This window comes from Hermetia illucens, chromosome 4 (genome assembly GCF_905115235.1).
Source record: "Hermetia illucens chromosome 4, iHerIll2.2.curated.20191125, whole genome shotgun sequence".
NCBI classification, from domain to species: domain Eukaryota; kingdom Metazoa; phylum Arthropoda; class Insecta; order Diptera; family Stratiomyidae; genus Hermetia; species Hermetia illucens.
In genome coordinates this window covers 116012058-116033714 of record NC_051852.1, presented here as the reverse complement: position 1 = coordinate 116033714, position 21657 = coordinate 116012058, and the positions used below count along the sequence as shown (strand labels likewise).

At 41.6% G+C, this 21657-nt stretch overlaps 3 protein-coding genes across 3 annotated transcripts in view; 1 reads left to right on the top strand and 2 right to left on the bottom strand.

The window, feature by feature from the left end:
* Positions 1–21657, bottom strand: part of LOC119653831 (protein ultraspiracle) — a 214683-nt gene that overhangs the window by 112822 nt on the left and 80204 nt on the right. The gene's annotated exons all lie outside the window — the stretch shown is intronic.
* On the bottom strand, positions 4486–20714 carry LOC119656166 (transmembrane protease serine 9-like). Its single transcript, XM_038062512.1, has 6 exons — positions 20466–20714; positions 19878–20394; positions 12364–12623; positions 11776–12292; positions 5140–5393; positions 4486–5046 (listed from the first exon to the last, which is right to left on the bottom strand). The coding sequence occupies exons 1-6, from the start codon at positions 20681–20683 to the stop codon at positions 4527–4529; spliced, it is 2286 nt and encodes a 761-aa protein (XP_037918440.1). The 5' UTR covers positions 20684–20714; the 3' UTR covers positions 4486–4526.
* LOC119653839 (serine protease SP24D-like) lies at positions 6146–7052 on the top strand. Its single transcript, XM_038058885.1, has 2 exons — positions 6146–6393; positions 6487–7052. The coding sequence occupies exons 1-2, from the start codon at positions 6176–6178 to the stop codon at positions 7004–7006; spliced, it is 738 nt and encodes a 245-aa protein (XP_037914813.1). The 5' UTR covers positions 6146–6175; the 3' UTR covers positions 7007–7052.

Here is a 21657-nt window from a genome sequence, read left to right as displayed (position 1 = left end):
TCAGGCTGATTGGTCGAAAGTCCTTCGCGGACTCATGACCGCGCCTGCCCGCTTTCGGTATGAAAACCACCCGTGCGCGCCTCCAGGACTGCGGTACGTATCCTAAAGTGATGCAGCTCCGGTAAATCTCAACAAGCCACGGCACAACCCTTTCCTGCTGCTTCTGTAGCATGACTGGCATTATGCCATCTTGGCCCGGAGATTTGTATGCGGAGAAGCTGTTTATAGCCCAGCCGATCCTATCCCCGGTAATTACCGATTTGATAGTCTCGCACAGCTGGGGTTGCCGCAAACCCTCCAAGCGAGGTTCTGACTCACAGTCCTCCTCGCTGGAGGGAAAGTGCGTTTGCACCAGCAGCTCCAAGGTTTCACTAGAAGATTCCGTCCAGGAGCCTTCCGACTTTTTAAGGAAGGATGGACTCTTATGTTCCTTGGACAGAATCTTATTGAGCCTCGCGGATTCACTAGTGCTTTCAATGTTCTGACAATAGTCTAGCCAAGACCGCCTCTTGGCGGTCCTGATGGCCGACTTGTACTTCTTTAGGCAGTCCTTGTATGGCTGCCAGTATTTTTGCCTGTAGCAGATGTTGAAGATTTCTCTGGTCAACTTCCTGAGACTAGAGAGATCTTCGTTCCACCACGGTGGCAGGGTCTTTTTGCTGTACTTAGCAGGGCACGAGACTTTGAAGGCGGTATCAAAAGCCTTCTCCAGAGCCCCGACCTTTGACTCCAGTTCGTCTGTCGTGCCAATCCTACCAATTTGCGCACCGGAGAGTTTGTTCTTAATTACCTGACCAAACTTTCTCCAGTCGATCCTCCTGGGGTCTCTAAAGGGCTTGGTGACCTCTACGGCGAGATCTAGACTGAAGAGTATCCAACTGTGGTCAGAGAAGGATCTCTGGTCAGACACTCTCCAGTCCTCCACCCTAAGAATCCCGTTGTCGGTTATTAGGGTGATGTCAAGGACCTCTTCCCAACCGTCACAGTTCTCCGAGCAGGGGAAATGAAAGGTTGGTGTACTGCCCCTGTTACACACCGATAAATTTGAAGTAATAATAAAATCAAAGAATGACTCACCCCTTTCGTTGATTTCAGAGCTGCCCCAAAGCGTATGCCTTGCATTTGCGTCGCAGCCTATCAGCAGGTTGGCTTTCTTTGGTGTTATGGTGCTCATCAGATGTTGTAGTTCTTGTGGCGGAGCTGATCGGTCGTGAGCCATGTACGCCGAGGAAATATACACGTTCTCTGCCCCCACCTGCTCCAGCTTGACCACAACTAGGTCACTGGAACTCAGGTCCGGGCACAGAAAAGCGTGCAGACTCTTTCTCGCAAGAATACATGCTCTAGGTTTAGCCTGATCAGCGTCTCCTGTGCTGTGGAATAGATTAAAATATTTGTTTTGGAGCCCTTTGATGGTTCGGTCGCTTCCGACCCAGGGCTCCTGTATTAATGCGATGTCGATGTCTTCCTCTAAGAGGAAGACGAGCAGATTAGCCGAGGCACACTTCGAGTGCTGCAGATTTATCTGCGTTACCCTCAGCATGATCTGCTTTCGTGGGGGGTTCGACAGCCCCCGTCGGACCGTCGATCGTCATCTCCTCCAACAGCTCGTTGGCGGCGTCGATTGGGTCAAGGTCGTCGTCCGGTTTTGCGGAGCGGAACACTTTTACTTTGGCGTACCTGACTCCGAACCACACTTTGTAATCGGCCTTTTTCAGTGCCTCCAGGCACTCCTCGTTTATGCGGAGTAGTACGGGCTGGCTGTTTATCTGAGGTTCCTCCTCCTTTATAACAACCCAGTCGTCCATGGGAATCCCGTGGTTGTGAAGGCGCAGGAAATGGACCAGCTTGTCCTTCTCCATGCGGATCTTCGGCAACCAAATGCGAGCGACCGGTCTCCTGGGAATCTCGTCGTAAGGGATAGTCTTGAGCTTAACGCCCTCCCAAGCGTCGCTGATCTTAGCGACGCACGAGCCGAGAAAGTCCTTAGAGAACTGGTCCATGCAAGCTATTACGTGGAACCCACGGACCACATGAGATGAATCAAAGTGGGGAGTGAGTCCCGGGTGTTTGCCTCCGATTTCCACGAGATGTTCATAGACCATGCCCGACAGCCTAGCCTCAACACTGGTCCACACCTCCAGCGTTAGTTTGCCGCTAGCAGAATTGCCATCCGCCAGCGCCACCCATAAGTGACTCCTGGCCACATCGCTGAAGGTCTTCGCAGTACGTGGCCCACCGGCTGACGGTTGCTGAACAATTTCCTTCGTATGTTGCTTGGCGTCTGCGCTCTTGCCCACTCTACTCCGCTTTTTATCTTGTTCGACCTCGTCTTGAGATCGGTTACGTTTTAGAGCGATGGGCTTCGCCTTCTGTTCGTCAGCCCGGCGTTTGCTGTTGTATTCATCAACAATCGCCTGGTATTTAGCGAGGTCTTTTTCATCCCGCTCGTCGACAGTACCGGCCTCCTTATTCTTGGCAATCTTGCCGAGAATATGCATGGCCTTCTGGTACTGACTCTTGAGCAGGACACCCGTGGACCTTCGCTTCTTAGCCGGTTTCCGGCGATTCTTGTCGGTTTTCGTTTTCGAGGGATCCCCCGACGCTGAGGGCTTCGGGTCAGGAGTACTATGTCTGGTACTCGCTACACCCAGCCTGACGGCAGTGGATTCCAGGCTAGAATCCACTAGTCCGTCTGACGCCTCGCTCCGGGAGGTCCCTGCGGTTGGTTTCAGCATAACGGTGCTACGGCTGGCACCGAGTGTACTGCTCTCGACGACCACTGTCTCCTGGCTGGAGGCCAGCAGCTCGTCCTCCGATGATGCGCCTGGCATCATCGCCTCCTCTTCTATCGTCATTTTGGTTTTTTTATTATTAATTGAGTCCATGTCTTGGTCCCACGAGTAGTCCGGGAAGAATGTCCACCCTGGCTGGCCCGGCCACCAGGGTAAGGGTCTTATTTGAAACTGAAGGTGCCCAAGTTATTCAGAGTTCGCATACTAAAGACCAAGCTCCCCATTGGCCACGCAGCCCTCGGCGTATGCTGTTCCACCTTGGCTTGGGGTCCTATTAGCACCTTCTCCGATGCAGGGAGGACGATCCCCGGGCTGTTACTTCAGTCCATCCCCCCGCCAGATCTACTTGCCCCTAACACATGACCAGCAGACAAGCAGATCCTCGTCAGTTGGATGGGCCTACTCCCAGCCCGGCCCTACACACTCTTGGCCCGCCCGAAGACGGTTTCCAGCGGCCACCACGCGGAGGTCGTGTGAGGACTTGCCTAATTACGCAACTTTAACCTGAAGCATAATCAGACCAGGCCGTCAGAATACTGAAAAGTTTTCATTTCACCGATCAACGTTATGTAATACTTGCAGTACTCAATAGCGTTAGCCTCTATGTGTGATTATCTTACACAACGAAAAAATAAATTATTCTGACCATTCCAGGTTGCTTCACATCACAGGATAAAGGAATATCCAAAGACTAACCTTGGGGATATTATCAGAAATAACAGAGAGAGGTGTTTTTTCGACCAAATTAAAATGAAAAAATAAACAGCTCAACCGCACTCGTGAAGCGAAACAACCCGCCAATCGGGATGCGGGATTGGAAAATCCACGACGGATTTCATCTTCATCTGATTACCTCTACTGTCAGAATTGTTATTACGGCATAGTTTATATAGTTAGCTCCCTGCCTTGGTATTTCCAAGCCTACTTTCCAATTAATGCCAGAATTACAAGCTCCTTGAGACCTTGTACGAGTGTGTACGGCCACCCCCACCCCATAAAATACCATTTAAAATTATGTTATTCGCGGAATGCATGAGTTTACAGTTCCGAAATTCCCGTGAAATTTTATTTTAATAGGAGGAACAGTTTCCGTTAACAGCGCATATGACAGATAGTGAACCCATTTCAATAAGGTTTTGTTTTACACAAAGACTAAAAAATCCTTTGCTGTAAGGAAAAAAGAAGTTGCGAGCAATTAGAAGTACTCCTCTGAGGACTTCTGAGCAGGCCGAATGGTGGATATTTACTGGAAATTATTCCATAACGTTGGAAAGAATGTTTCTATAACAAATAAATTGAGAAATCCACTTTGCAGTCTGTAGAAGTGGCCTAGAACTGGACTCATCTTAGAAAGTCTAGGATTATTCCAATCATATTCTTGGCATAAATTTGACTTAAATCTCGACTGCTCTATCTGCACACAGATCAGTTGCACTCATGACGCTACTGCAGAGCTCACTACAAAAAGGTAATAGCACACCTGATATGCCACATACTAGTTTTGGACAAACTTAAATTAAGCCGATTGTTATCAGATAGAGAATGAAATTATTTTCAGTTTTCATGAGTGGCGTTACATTTAGCACGCTTCCAAAGACTCAATAAAATGTACAAGCGGACTAACATTAAACTCCCTAACATGCCTGGAACACACTTCCATATCTAGCTCCAAAAAAAGAAAATCACACAATTTATTGCTCAGGACATTTATTGATTTTTGTATTATTAGAATTACTTAACCCTGGCGGTAATCCAGCTGTGGAAGTAGGAAACCATGGCATAACCATCTGGATACGAGGTTCCGCAGCCTCCAACAACGAAGTTAGCAACACCAACGATCTTGCCATTGTAGGTAGCTGGGCCACCAGAGTCACCGTTGCAAGCACCGTGTCCTGATGAATGAGCCAAGCAAAGCAATCCACCGTAGTTAACACCACTGGATGCGCAAGCAGAGACGGAAGCAGCTGACAAAGTGTTATATTGAAGTTGACTTGGAAGGGATCCTGAAGTGGAGAGACGTCCCCATCCAGAGATGACAATGGAAGCACCAGTTGGTGGAGCAGAAGTGGCAAGAGAAATTGGTTGGATGGTGTTGGAGAAGGTGAAAGCAGAACTCAATTCGATGAGGGCAATGTCATTTTTGAAGTTGCCATAGCTCTCGTGGACGTAGATCGTCTTGCCAGTCTTGGATACTCCACCACTATTGTAGTTAGTGGTTCCAGCAATGACAGTGTAGGTTGATGCAGAATAGCTATAACAAAAATAACCTCATATTTATATATAGTCAACCACCAGGCAATTATTTAAAACTAGGATGTTTGATTTTATCAGTCACTTTACTTACGGTTTGTTATTTCCATCAACAACACAGTGAGCGGCAGTCAAGATGAAAGTACTTGAAACGATGGATCCACCACAAAGGAAAGATCCACTCCTCTTCAATGCAACTTGGTATGGGAACTGTCCAGAGGAAGCGGCTTTTCCACCGACAATCCTTGGATCATATGCCAAGGCTGGAACAAGGAAGAGTCCGAATAACGCTACGATTGCTAACTTGGCCATTGTCAAACCGAATTTGTTCAAACCCATCACGTCTATTCATATTTATACCCCTTAGAAAGCAAAGATTCTTTATCTATACCAAGTTTAATCCTCCCTCATATCGGTTAATATCTAATTAGTTTCCTTATCAATATTTTTTAACAGATATATTTAATTGTCTATACTTTGATGCACTGGCACGGGAAAATCTAATCTATAAATTTCATTTTGAACCATGGGGTTTTCAAGTCGATTTCGAAATACTTGAAATTTAATTAGTGCATTTAATCCTTGTATTTTTGAGGATTTTTTAAATAAAAATATCAGTCATTTTTGTAGGTTGATTGATTATAATAATTTAAATTTAATACAGTGAAAAATTTCTAGAATGTATCGTGCACACGGGTAGGTGATAAAATATGCATGAACCTATCTATAAAAATGAGCAAGTATACTTTCTCTGAAATCCTGATTACAGTTAATACACGACGAATGCAAAATTTTCATGGAAACAATGAAACGCACTTTGCGGAATGAATAGGCACTTTTATCTATTTTCGTTAATATTTCATTGGGGGTAAAGAATTTAACTACAAGTTAAGCGATATCAACAGAAGCGTAAATCCTTTGAAACCTATGGCAGTTCAATCCGAACTTAGAACTATCAAAGTAAAATGCTGATAGTACCTAAGGCAGAAAAATACTGATAAATATAATATTCGGTTTTAAGTTGATTGATATGAAAAAGGATTAAGTTCAGTAAAGATAGATAGATAACGATATTCAAAAGAGTATAAATTCCCGCCAATGGATAGGGACCGGGTATAATCGGTTTGACAATGGCCAAGTTAGCAATCGTAGCATTATTCGGACTCTTCCTTGTTCCAGCCTTGGCATATGATCCAAGGATTGTCGGTGGAAAAACTGCTTCTGCTGGACAATTCCCACACCAAGTTGCATTGAAGAGGAGTGGATCTTTTCTCTGTGGTGGATCAATTGTTTCAAGCACTTTCATCTTGACTGCCGCTCACTGTGTTGTTGATGGAAATAACAAACCGTAAGTATAATAAATAATAAAGTCGAACTTCCTAATTTCAAATGACTTCCTGGTGGTCGAATATATTTACATATGAGGTTATTTTTATAATAGCTATTCTGCATCAACCTACACTGTCATTGCTGGAACCAACAACTACAATAGTGGCGGAGTATCCAAGACTGGCAAGACGATCTACGTCCATGAGAGCTATGGCAACTTCAAAAATGATATTGCCCTCATCGAATTGAGTTCTGCTTTCACCTTCTCCAACACCATCCAACCAATTGCTCTTGCCACTTCTGCCCCACCAACTGGTGCTTCCATTGTCATCTCTGGATGGGGACGTCTCTCCACCTCAGGATCCCTCCCAAGTCAACTTCAATATAACACTTTGTCAGCTGCTTCCGTTTCTGCTTGCGCTGCCAGCGGTGTTAACTATGCTGGATTGCTTTGCTTGGCTCACTCATCAGGACATGGTGCTTGCAACGGTGACTCTGGTGGCCCAGCTACCTACAATGGCAAGATCGTTGGTGTTGCTAACTTCGTTGTTGGAGGCTGCGGAAGCTCATACCCAGATGGTTATGCCTTGGTTTCCTACTTCCATAGCTGGATTACCGCCAGGGTTAAATAATTGATACAATGATTAAAAAATCAATAAAGGCAATTACATAGATGAATTCCATTTTTTTACTGACAAAATTTTTGACTTGTAAAGAAGATAAAAGTAGAGAATAATAATAAATAATCTGCTTCAGATACATTGCTACTGAACCAGAAGGGGGAGAGGAGAAGATGGATGAAATATAGAAGATGACGTGCCGACTTATGAATGGTTTTACAAAAACTATTTACAGAAAAACTTACAGAATCTTCTGCGGGACGCACCAAATAAACAGAGGTTGTGTCACCAACTGCATTGGACTGAAAGATTGGGGTGTGTTCAAGGAAAAATCCAAGTCGGCAATGTCAACGATCAAGGCAGACCTACAAAATATTCGTGAAAATTAAGGAATTTCCGCTGTTCCGCCTACAGCTTCACCGAAGTACTCCAGGTCGGGAAATTAAATCTAATTCGAATGGCTTGGGATGCAGAAAATAATGATTACTTGATAAAACTGGAGATCACATTTAATAATAATAATCGTTGGCGCAACAATCCATGTTGGATCAGGGCCTTGAAGTGTGTTAGAGCACTTCATTCAAGACCGTAACGGTACACTAGGAGGCAATGTGGTCAGCATTGCGCTCGCCCGAGATTATTACCCTGATTTGACTCATGTACTCATTCACAGCTGAGTCGACTGCTATCCGACGTCAATAGCAACACAGATAGAACGCTAGCACAGAACAGTCTCAACTTGAGAAAGCCCAGAAACCACGCTTCCTAAATTGACGCCTTCGATACTCTGCTTATTAATACAGACGAGACTACTAGACGAGTCCGTATTATCATACAAAATCAAAAGCTCTCCTTTTATTATGGAGACAGACTATGATTTATGTCTTGCAACTTTGGTCAGAATATAGGATTTAAGAATAAAAAGGGGCATGTTCAACCGAGTAAACTGTTCGGTTGACGAACTGGAAATCTGGGGTCAAATTGTTTCTATTACAGTGTTCATCAATGACTGAGTTGATGGTACGCTCGAAGATTATGGCGGAGGTTGTGAGGGTGGAGAAGCTTGTAGCTATCAGGCAGAATTTGCGTTTACTAAGCCAGGAAGGGATAAATGGTTACAGAATATTTTTTTAGTATGATGTTTGGGATCTTGTCACGCACAGTCGACCTCTTTCTTTTGCTCTGTTTAATGATTTGACTGTTTAGGTTTGACGAAATTGATTGTTGGAATCTAGCCAGAGTGTTTTGGTTGGGATAAACGGGTACTAAAATAGTCCATTTTGGTTAGTATGATATTATTGATTAAAGGGAGGCGAATGATGCATTAACTTCGGCTTGAAAGCAAAGTAAGTGGAATTTTATATGGAAGTGTGAAGTTTTTAGAAGAAGTTGAGAAGACAAGGAAAAGTACGGAGTACTTAAATTAAAAAGTTAATTTACCTAAGTGAACATATTTTCTTCCACTGTTTAAATAAAGGATATATAAATTAAGAGGGCCGTTAACGTTTTTAAACCTTTTTTGCATTTTTTATTTGTTGTGAGAAAATTTGAAAAGAACTGGAGCAAAACTACGGAAGTTACAGCAATTTTAGCAACCATGTTTTATATAAAACTCAGCGCGAACTTGAGAGCGAACAATGAGAGTTCGAACCAACTTATTTGAAAAATCTCACCAAAGCATGAACCTCTACCATCGTTCTCATTGCTGCTTATGTCGCAGCCTGTGTCTTCAATGAAGGTTCTTTGTTTTACTAACCTTTATGCAAGGCGTGAGAATCAATAGTGGACCAAGCTGCCATGAATGGGCGCGATAAGGCGGAAGCTGAAAAATGAACTAAAGAAGGCAGGATTCATCGTAGACAGGAGCAAAAAGGTGCCTTAAACATCATGGATGATAGCAACATCCTTTGTGGACCTAGCATCGATGATTCTGTTTTAGTTAAGCGGATAAAACTCGCTCATCAACGTTTTATTCCAATTTTTTTAGTGTTCAAAACTTCAAAGCATTTTTTCCAACAACTCACGTTTTCAAACTCGGTGCGTCATAAATCCAAAATTACTGCCCCAATCCTTTTGAGAATTCGAACACTATTTCTATACACAAAATAAGGTAGTTTTTTTTTTCAAATTAGTTAAAATATTTTGTTTTCTCGCAGAAATCGCATTTTCCACTCCAAAGTGTTCCCAAAAAGTGAAAAATTGAAATTTCGGAAAAACCCTTCAGCGTTACCGGCGGAAAGCGATCATCTAATGAAAGAACTTTGTTTTTTGATTTCAGATGATCCAGCACCGAGTGACTCTCCGTCAATTCTACTTTATTTGAGTGTAATTGGGCAGTGTTTCTAGCGATTATTTATTTGAAATAATAAAACTTGTTTTTTCTATTTGCTAGTGGAGAATGTTATTTTGCAAATACTGATATTTCAGGAACCACTTGTTCCCTTCATCAGTGCTAACAAGTCAATGACAAGGACTTGTTAGCACTAATGAAGAGAACAAGTGGTTCCCGAAATATCGGTATTTTCAAAATAAAATTCTCCACTAGCAAATAGAAAAAACAAGTTTTATTATTTCAAATTCTACTTTGTTCCAAGACACTTCCGAATAATTGCTGCTATTGCCTTATTTTTTAATATTTCTTCATGAAAATTTTATATAATATTCTTCGAATGCCATACCTTAATGTACCATTGGGGAATAGGTTTTTACACGAATTAACGTTAGCCTCTTCCCCCCTTAAGTATGAACAGTTAATATTGTAGTTTACGTTTTCCCTCAGCGTGATTTCCCCCGGTAACCAGTGCCATAGCATTTTATGTGGCTTCTCGGTAACGAGTGAGTTTGTACAACTATAGTTCTTGATGAAATCGAATGCGAATTAGAACAGGTCGATTTATAAAAGTAGTGACATATTGCAGTGTTACAATGTTCAACTTTTCTTCCAATGTTGCTCTGGTCTATCAAGGTCATTTGGGAAAGGAATGTCATATATTATGCAATCATATCTCCAAAATGAAGAAGAGATTTTCAGAGAATATATAAAATGTAGTAATACAGTATTATTAACTTTGTTGACAGAGTGTATTTCGAAGTCTGAATTTCATTTAAGTTCACCATCATTACCCTTTACTGTGATTTACGGCTATGTTATTTGTTGAAGTATGGCCTACTAGAAACTTTGTGATAACTCCTTGGTTAAGGATATCAACAAATCCAACAATATTTCAGTGCTGTTAAGTAAAGAAGAAGCAGAATAAAAGCGCGTGCTTATGGCACTAAGCTAGGATGATTAGATTGATCCGATTCACTTTGGTTCCTTTACTTTTATAGTATATTTCATTATTTTTCAATCACTATTCACTGTTTTAAATTTTTTGTCCACTCTTTCTTTATTTTTGTTTTTTGTTTTCAAGTTTTGTTCGTTGTGTAGATTTATTAATTAGTTTTTAATTTGACTCAGCCTTCACCCTTAATTAACATTTTCATTTAGTACGCTAACAATAAAGCTTTAAAAACCCCTCCCTTTGGTCATGCCCGGATAGTGGATTCTATTGCATAACACAGTCTGTAATAGAAATGTGACTCTTTCTTGATTTATGATCTATATGGTGCCACTTCGAACGACGAAATTCTCGAGATTGAGGTAGGCTTGGAGAGAGGAGAGAACGATGGGAAGGAATAGCCTTCACTTTATGTTTTTGTGAGTTGCATTTGCAGAATTTGGACAAAGCAGCCAAGGCGGATTTGGCACTGTTAATGTATCGAACGATGTTAAGCTGCCATTGTCGAAAAAAAACAACGTTTCCTAGATATACAAAATAATCGACGTCTTCAACGCTCCTCCCTTTAATGTAGATTCGAAGAGTGTGATGACCCGTCAGACTGAAAGCTTTGGTTTTTGGAGATTCATTTCCAGTGCGGCTCTGTTCATCTCCATCTCCCAATCCAGAGCAAATTGGTCAAGGTTTATGACGACATGAGAGAGCAAGCAAATATCATTAGCATAATGGAGATGCTCAAGGAGGGTGTCACGATCAATTGAACACTCCTCCAGACTTCAGAAGATTCATAAACTTTTAAGAGCAAAAGACGGGAAGAACTCCAATTCCTCAAATTGATCAAGGGTGCCGAATTCTTTTCAAATTTGACAATTTCCTTCCACTGATTGTTGCCGATAACAGAACCTCGATGTTTTCAAAGTTCCTTTTTATGGTTGTAGAAAAATAATCGAAAGTTGAACATGTCAGCGATTTTTACACATATCAACTATCATCAAGAGTTTCTAAGAAGCTTGTGATTCCTTTGAACGTACGAACTTTCCCTTTAAACCTGATTATTTCCGAAACTTAAGGTTAGCACAGAATCTATTAACTAAAATTCTCTACGTCTACCTTATAGTCCATGGATAGGGGCTTCTTGGAGCAACCTTTCTATGCAAAACTCGGCTGTAGGCAAGTGAAAATCTAATCTTCAATTCAATGTACAAGTCAAGCAATTACATGTTGATATGGTGAATACGAAATTTCCTTTAACTGTAGCCCCCACAAATGTAGTGAGCACTAATGAGACATTTCCAATTGTACTCCTCTACTGGCAGATGGATAATCATATCCTTTTTTCCACAACCACCAAATCATAGAATTACAACATATTAATAAACTCCCCGCTTGTAACAATCGCCCTATCAAGAGTGTATCATTTTTAAGATTAGGCGAGAAAAACGACGCAAATTTTAATGCATCTATTTATTTCACCATTCATATTTAGCACCTTTGTCCTTAGTTAACCCTGGCAGCAATCCAATTGTAGAAGTATGGAACCAAGGCATAACCATCTGGGTATGAGGTTCCACAGCCTCCAACAACGAAGTTAGCAACACCAACAATCTTGCCATTGTAGGTAGCTGGTCCACCAGAGTCACCATTGCAAGCACCATTTCCTGAGGAGTGAGTCAAGCAAAGCAATCCACCGTAGTTAACACCACTGGATGCGCAAGCAGAGACGGAAGCAGCTGACAAAGTGTTATATTGAAGTTGACTTGGGAGGGATCCTGAGGTGGTCAAACGTCCCCAACCAGAGATGACAATGGAAGCACCAGTGGGTGGAGCGGAAGTGGCAAGTGAAATCGGTTGAATGGTGGTGGAGAAGGTAAAAGCAGAACTCAATTCGATGAGTGCAATATCATTTTTGAAGTTTCCGTAGCTTTCGTGGACATAGATCTTCTTGCCAGTTTTCGATACTCCACCACTATTGTAGTTAAGGGTTCCAGCAACGACGGTAAAGAGTGATGCGGCGTAGCTATAAGAAAAACGCCAACCAGAAAATCATTTGAGGTTAGGATATTTGACCTTATAATCCATTATACTTACACATTGTTATTTTCATCAACAACACAATGAGCAGCAGTTAAGATGAAAGTACTTGAAATGATAGATCCACCACAGAGGAAGGATCCACTCCTCTTCAATGCAACTTGATAAGGAAATTGTCCAGCGGAAGCGGTTTTTCCACCGACAATCCTTGGATCGAATGCCAAAGTTGGAACAAGGAAGAGTCCGAATAATGCAACGATTGCTAACTTGGCCATTGTGAAACCGAGTATGTTCAACCCCTGTTGTAATGTTCCAATTTATACCCCGCCGAAATCAGCAATTTTTGTCTAGACTGCTTTTAATCCGCGTTCATGTCGATCAGTTTCAAATTCCATCTTGTTATCAGAGCGTTTTTTCCAAGGAGATGATTTAAAGACTTCACTTGTTAGTTGAGAAGTTTTTAATTTGGAAACTTTCATTCCAAAATTAAACGTCTGAGGTTCATTCATGTATTTTTAGTGTTATCACAGGAAAATGGATTAATGTTTAAGCTTGATACGAAATTTAATTCTTAATTTGGAAATTTTCTATTCTTTGCCTCTGATCTACCTTATGTGGGTTATTTTAATACCTTATTTTTCTCACTTACACTTTTCATTTTTTTGGGATCAGGATTTGAGGTTTATTTTTTATAGTCACCTTACCGAATGCTCATCCCTTCATCATCCGCAGTAGCAAGAAATTGTAGCTTGTAGGTCAAAGATCGTAGGACACGTGATCATAAAAAAGGAGATGAAATGCAGAACAGAAGAAGGTACAATACGGCGTCTGAAGGTATTAATTAATGTAGAACATTTAAGAACAAGTGGACTTTGAGATAAATATATACCACGAGTTTTGTACAAATTGATCCATAAAGCACCGGAATATCAGATGGATCAATTTGTACAAAACTCCTAGTATATATGTTTTAACTATTCCCTTTAATGTCATACTCAAGTTCACTGTTCATTTGATCTCTAGCGTGCAGCAAATTTATGCGAAACAGAAGATTTTCACCATAAGTTTGTTAGTAATAATGGATTTGGTACTCCATATATTTGCGCTTCTAACATGAATATAAGGGGGCCTCCAGTAAGTTTTCAAAATATAAAATTTACTGTTATTAACTTTATTTAAGTTGATATCGGTGTAAAGTCTATTTTAAGCCCATATATCGCATAGGGGCATCATTATCATTCTTTCAGAGCGATGAAACGAAAAATCCCTGCCGTTGAACTGTTGGTAACTCTAGCAGCTTCGAAGGATTTAAGCCGCAAAATATTTTTCAAGAGGATCTAAACTGAATTGCCTAAGCCATGCTAAGAATAAACCTGATTGGTCCGGATTGCTTACATAAAGAATTCACAAAACTTTTCAATACCTGAAAGGCCGAGCTCTAGCTGCCGCGGCACTCTGGATGTAGCCTCCTTTTTTAACTACAAACTATTGACGCATCATCATCCACTTGCAAAACAGCAAGCCGATGTACGATCAACGTTTTAGTTACTTCTATATGCGCACTTTTTTTTCAGTTTTTCATCAGATAATTTAGTCTTTATAATCTGTACTCGAAGCTTATTCCGCTTTATATCATCCTCATTGGGAGGATCACCCGCAATATTGAACTTCTCCTATATGGGAATGAAAATTCTTCATCTTCCTACTTATCGTGATAAACGATGGCAGTGTCTTCCCGGTTTCACGAAAAAAGATTATGTAGTCATAGATTCTGTTTTCGGTTTTGTTGAAAAATCGGTTTACTGTCTATCTGTCTGTCACATGCACTTTTCTCAGAAACGATTGTACCGATTGAAACTTAAGAAGGGGGTCCCCATATATGCAAAAAAGGGCGGTCATTTGTCACCATGGAGAAACAAACGAAAAGTATCGATTAGTTCTTTCCAAATCAAGTCTTAGTTTCTACCCGAAAAATCTGAAAAACATCATGTTGATGCCTCTGTGTGATATTTAGGCTCCGAAATACCCTCCATACCGATATCTGTTAAAATAAAGTTAACAATAGTATATTGATATATCATTGAATATTAAAATAAACTGCGAACCCTTCTTAAGTTTATCCTAAACCCGTGCATTAATATAGGCTTTGATATGGAGCACTCTACTATTATAGAAAGTTGGGTGGAAATCTTACTATTATTAACAAAGTTACAGTAGCTCGCAATTGTCCCTTTTGCGTCATATTAATACTGTCTAAGAGATAAAATGACAATCTTCTTTTTTCTTCAGCCTTTGTCCCGTTCACAAGCGGGGTCGGCTCGTCGTGATCGCCATTTGGCTCTATCGAATGCCTGATCTGGGTGCAATCTCGAGGCTTTTAAATCCCCATCTAGCGTATCAAGCCACCGTTGTTTAGGTCTGCCTTTTGGTCGTTTACCATTGACTTCGATGTTCAGACCAATCTTGGCAAGTGAATTCTCGTTGGCACGAATTGCGTGACCATACCATCAAAGACGCCTCTCTCGCATCTTTTTCACGATCGCTGCAACACCATAACGATCGCGGATATCCTCATTTCGGATGTGATCTAAACGTGTCACGCCACTAGTCCAACGTAGCATCTTCGTCTCCATTACCGCAAGACGCCGTTCATTGTCTTTTATGGTCGGCCAACACTCAGAACCATAGAGAGCGACTGGACGGACGACATTGCGGTAAATTTTAGATTTGAGACGTTCCATGATATGTCGATCACAAAGAACACCAGTTGTGGAACGCCACTTCATCCAGGTTGCGTTAATGCGTGAAGCAATTTCATAACGCAGTTCTCCATTGGCTGATAGCGTTGACCCGAGGTATTTAAATCGCTCAGTTCTGGGCAGATCACTGCCACTGACAGTGATTGTGCCTGTTTCATGAGGATCGGTCGTCAAAAACTCAGTTTTGTTTAAATTCAATCTGAGACCGTGTTGCATGAGGCGATCATTCCATTTTTGAACAAGTTGCTCGTGATCATTTTTGCTATCAGATTGTAGGAAAACATCATCTGCAGAAAGCAATGTGTAAGGTGCTGGACGTTGGATATCCCGTATGACGGTGTCCATAACAGGAACAAAGAGGAGTGGTGAGAGGGCGCTTCCTTGATGAACACCAACAGAGACACGAAGCGGTTTTGATACACCCGCCATAAAATGACAATGCCACATCGAATTGAATATCGGGTGCGTTCAACGTATATTCACTACGAACTATGTATAAATGAAATTATCGTGTACCCGAATATTATTACATGAAGGATCAACAAAACCTTTCATATCTGAAGCGTCGGGCTTTCGGTTTCCCGATTTCTGGGATGCAATTGAAATGGAGTTTTCAGAAAATGTACACCCACACCAAGCCTAGGCATCATTATTGTCATCATCATCAACGGCGCAACAACCGGTATCCGGTTTAGGTCTGCCTTAATAAGGAACTCCAGACATCCCGGTTTTGCGCCGAGGTCCACCAATTCGATATCCCTAAAAGCTATTATTTTCCGGGTGGGATCATCCTCATCCATACGGATTAAGTGACCCGCCCATCGTAACCTATTGAGCCGGATTTTATCTACAACCGGACAGTCATGGTATCGCTCATAGATTTCGTCATTGTGTAGGCTGCGGAATCGTCCATCCTCATGTAGGGGGCCAAAAATTCTTCGGAGGGTTCTTCTCTCGAACGCGGCCAAGAGTTCGCAATTTTACTCGCTAAGAACCCAAGCTTCCGAGGAATACATGAGGACTGGCAAGATCATAGTCTTGTACAGTAAGAGCTTTGACCCTAGCGGAACAGTCTTTGTAAGCTGAAATAGGCTCTGTTAGCTGCAAACAACCGTGCGCGGATTTCATCATCGTAGCTGTTATCGGTTGTGATATTCGACCCTAGTTAGGAGAAATTGTCAACGGTCTCAAAGTTGTATTCTCCTTATTCTTCTTGTGTGACCAGTGCAGTTTGATGTTGTTGGTTGGTTCGTCTTCGGTGCTGACGTTGCCACCATATATTTTGTCTTGCCTTCATTGATATGCAGCCCAAGATCTCGCGCCGCCTGCTCGATCTGGATGAGCGCAGTTTGTACGTCTCGGGTGGTTCTTCCCATGATGTCGATATCGTCAGCATAGGCCAGTAGTTGGGTGGACTTAAAGAGGATCGTACCTCTTGCATTTACATCAGCATCGCGAATCACTTTCTCGAGGGCCAGGTTAAAGAGGACGCATGATAGGGCATCCCCTTGTCGTAGACCGTGGTTGATGTCGAATGGTCTTGAGAGTGATCCTGCTGCTTTTATCTGGCCTCGCACATTGGTCAGGGTCAGCCTAGTCAGTCTTATTAATTTCGTCGCGATACCGAATTCTCTCATGGCCATGTACAGTTTTACTCTGGCTATGCTATCATAGGCGGCTTTAAAGTGGATGAATAGATGGTGCAACTGTTCTCCATATTCCAACAGTTTTTCCATCGCTTGCCGCAGAAAGAAAATCTGATCTGTTGCTGACTTGCCTGGAGTTAAGTCTCTTTGGTATGGGCCAATGATGTTCTGAGCGTATGGGGTTACCCGGCCTAGCAAGATAGCGGAGAATATCTTATAGATGGTACTCAGCAACGTGATACCTCCATAATTGCTCCACTGTGTGATATCTCCCTTTTTATGTATGAGACAGATAATGCCTCATTATTGTCGTTTCAACGAAATGCCTTTCAGCTCTCTCCATTCTTTTTCTGCATCATGCGTTTCTAATCCTACCCATTCGTCAGCAACCCTGAAGTAGTGAATCCCATTGTATGGTATAGCCAAGGATTCAGTTGTTGCCCTATCTTCCAGATCCAGAATTGCAGATTATTTTTACTACATATACCCTACTCTTAGTTCGGAAATTAACTACATTTCAATTCTTCTTCGAATTGAAGAAACCACTCAAATTTCCGACTCCTCAAGCAGTTTACTTTTTATGTGGCAAGCCTGTTCTTCCTTTAATGATGAAGGATAATATAGGCCTCAGGGTGGAATTACTTTTCGATTAACATTCCAGCAATCTAAGCTAAGTCTGAACTTGAACAATTTTGAAACCACAGCTGCAAATGAGTAAAGAGAAAAAAAATACCTCTGCACCTCAAAACTGCAACAATAATAGGACTGGTTCTTCAAGTTGATTGTTTGGAAATGATAGAACTGCAGTCCGTCCATAAACATCCGACAAAAAGTATAGTAACACAAGAATAAGTCTCAGAATGCGATTTGCGACAAATCATCCATTGCAAGTGTGGCCCTGGCAAGGTTCATGCCGAACGTTGCAGAGCAACGGTATACCTCTAGGTTGTTTATTGCCAGGGTGGTGACCTCAATCATGCAATCATGCTCCATGTGTCTCCAGTTTAGAGAGAAGCGTTGTGAGTATCAGTTAACGCTAATAAATTGAGTACAGTCTACAGGAGGACAGCCCTGAGGGTATGTTCTGCCTTCAGAACTGTCTCAAATGACGCAGCATTCGTCATCTCTGGAATGATGCCAATTGACATCTTGGCAGATGAGATGGCGAACATATACAATCCGAAGCCAATCTCTCCCTTATCGCAGACGAAGAACGCTGAGAGGGAGGGATCCATAAATGGATGGCAAGAACGATGGAAACGCTCGGGAAGGGGACGGGTGGACTCACATGCTCATTCCTGCCATCAAGGAGTGGCTGGAGAGACGACGACACGGTGAGATTAATTATAACCTCACCCACTTTTCACGGGGCACGGAGCATATCGCCAATTTTCAATTGGAGACCTCACCCAATTCTCCAAATTGCGATGGAATCTCAGAGCATGTATTTTTCCACGGTCCGAGATTTGTGGAAGAAAGGAGGAATCTAGAGAAGACTCTAGAAGAAGTGCTGATACCAGAAGACCTGGTGCCGAAAATGGTAGCATGACAAGAGAATTGGGATGCGGTCAACTCCATGACCACATCTATTCTAAACAAACTGCGAAAAGCAGAGGAGAGGAGGAAAGCGCGGTCACGAACGCCCCGTATAGAAGAAAGTTCACTAAGCTAGAGCGAGTTGACTCTGTCCCATGATGTAATATCTTATGGTGGCGAGGCAGGGAGGGAGTCCAGGGTAGTTTTAGTGGGTAAAAATCCCACACTGGTGTGTCCAGACTAAATTTTCACCTTCTCAAAAATAGACAGACAGACAGTAAACCGATTTTAATAGTTTTGTTTTACACAAAACCTTACAAACGAACCATTATGTGCAGAAACCATTAACAAATGATTAACACAATTCTGACATTAGTCTGCAAATACTTTTTGGTTTACTGGTTCCATAAATCACGGCAGGATAGTATTCAGTGATTTGAAAGTAAAAGTAGGAGGCGAGGAAACATGATTGACAGTAGGCAATTCGGGTGTGCATTTTGATCATATCTAAACATTTTAAACGTGATATGTTTTTACTCTGGGAAGATAATATATATTGATGACACGACACAGACATAAGTTGACGAAAACTTAGAATATATGAATGGCAGTGGCAATCGTTCATGTTACTTCCTAATACCAGCGCAGAAGATGAACCAGACTCACTTTGAGGTTGGTATTGAGATAGTTGCATATCCAGTTAGAGCGAAACAACGAGCGTAGTCAAAATGTTTTAGGAAAGATGACATTGTCCACAGAACCCCTCCATCACCTCCTCTCAGAGGAGCATGCAGGACTTCACCAACAAACAGAAGAAAAAGTGTCGCTAATAATAGACAACCTTGGTGGGTTCTATTTTGGACATCAACTTTCGCCCAGATTTTACCCTCGTGCCACATGTGATATTTTGAATATCGTCATATGTCGCTTTTAAACCGTTATATGTTGCGGTATTATACCCAATACTTTCTCCGTAATATCGTCTTGGGAATTTCTTTTTCAAAACAGCAATTTTTCAGATTGATGATTCAAACTGCCGGTACAAATTGTCCCTTACATACTTACATACTCCACAAAATACTGACTAATTTTTGAAGCCAGGATATTGTGTAACGAATTACGGAGGGAATTGGAGAGAACCCCGTTTCGCTATGTCGCCAATGTTCCACATCTCCACTAAATATTCCTTCGAATATCCAGTGAAGTATAGACACGTCAAATTAGCTCACTTAGATATCTACGTTTGAAAACACCTCGTTTACAAGCTTCTTCTTCGTAGCGACATAGCCCGTTTCGAACCGTCATTTCCCGAATGCAGTATCGTGCTTCCTCTCAGTTCTTTTTACCTAATAATGAAGCACTATTAGCGTCGACTGAGTCCTCCTACCGTTTTCTCGATCTCCTCAGTAATCTGGAACCATTCATTTTCTCTTTGAATATTATTTTGGGTATCCCCAAGTCGCCCACTCGTTAATCCTAGCCGGTTTGGAACGTCATGATTTTAGAGATACCCTTTCTATGCAAAACTCACTTCTAGACAGGTTGTCTTTATTAAGAATAGGCATGAAAAAGCACGAAAATTTAAATTCATCTATTTATTCAGGATTTCTCTTTAGCATCTTAATGCTTAGTTAACCCCGGCAGCGATCCAGTTGTAGAAATATGGAACCAAGGCATAACCATCTGGGTATGAGGTTCCACAGCCTCCAACAACGAAGTTAGCAACACCAACAATCTTGCCATTGTAGGTAGCTGGTCCACCAGAGTCACCATTGCAAGCACCATTTCCTGAGGAGTGAGTCAAGCAAAGCAATCCACCGTAGTTAACACCACTGGATGCGCAAGCAGAGACGGAAGCAGCTGACAAAGTGTTATATTGAAGTTGACTTGGGAGGGATCCTGAGGTGGTCAAACGTCCCCAACCAGAGATGACAATGGAAGCACCAGTGGGTGGAGCGGAAGTGGCAAGTGAAATCGGTTGAATGGTGGTGGAGAAGGTAAAAGCAGAACTCAATTCGATGAGTGCAATATCATTTTTGAAGTTTCCGTAGCTTTCGTGGACATAGATCTTCTTGCCAGTTTTCGATACTCCACCACTATTGTAGTTAAGGGTTCCAGCAACGACGGTAAAGAGTGATGCGGCGTAGCTATAAGAAAAACGCCAACCAGAAAATCATTTGAGGTTAGGATATTTGACCTTATAATCCATTATACTTACACATTGTTATTTTCATCAACAACACAATGAGCAGCAGTTAAGATGAAAGTACTTGAAATGATAGATCCACCACAGAGGAAGGATCCACTCCTCTTCAATGCAACTTGATAAGGAAATTGTCCAGCGGAAGCGGTTTTTCCACCGACAATCCTTGGATCGAATGCCAAAGTTGGAACAAGGAAGAGTCCGAATAATGCAACGATTGCTAACTTGGCCATTGTGAAACCGAGTATGTTCAACCCCTGTTGTAATGTTCCAATTTATACCCCGCCGAAATCAGCAATTTTTGTCTAGACTGCTTTTAATCCGCGTTCATGTCGATCAGTTTCAAATTCCATCTTGTTATCAGAGCGTTTTTTCCAAGGAGATGATTTAAAGACTTCACTTGTTAGTTGAGAAGTTTTTAATTTGGAAACTTTCATTCCAAAATTAAACGTCTGAGGTTCATTCATGTATTTTTAGTGTTATCACAGGAAAATGGATTAATGTTTAAGCTTGATACGAAATTTAATTCTTAATTTGGAAATTTTCTATTCTTTGCCTCTGATCTACCTTATGTGGGTTATTTTAATACCTTATTTTTCTCACTTACACTTTTCATTTTTTTGGGATCAGGATTTGAGGTTTATTTTTTATAGTCACCTTACCGAATGCTCATCCCTTCATCATCCGCAGTAGCAAGAAATTGTAGCTTGTAGGTCAAAGATCGTAGGACACGTGATCATAAAAAAGGAGATGAAATGCAGAACAGAAGAAGGTACAATACGGCGTCTGAAGGTATTAATTAATGTAGAACATTTAAGAACAAGTGGACTTTGAGATAAATATATACCACGAGTTTTGTACAAATTGATCCATAAAGCACCGGAATATCAGATGGATCAATTTGTACAAAACTCCTAGTATATATGTTTTAACTATTCCCTTTAATGTCATACTCAAGTTCACTGTTCATTTGATCTCTAGCGTGCAGCAAATTTATGCGAAACAGAAGATTTTCACCATAAGTTTGTTAGTAATAATGGATTTGGTACTCCATATATTTGCGCTTCTAACATGAATATAAGGGGGCCTCCAGTAAGTTTTCAAAATATAAAATTTACTGTTATTAACTTTATTTAAGTTGATATCGGTGTAAAGTCTATTTTAAGCCCATATATCGCATAGGGGCATCATTATCATTCTTTCAGAG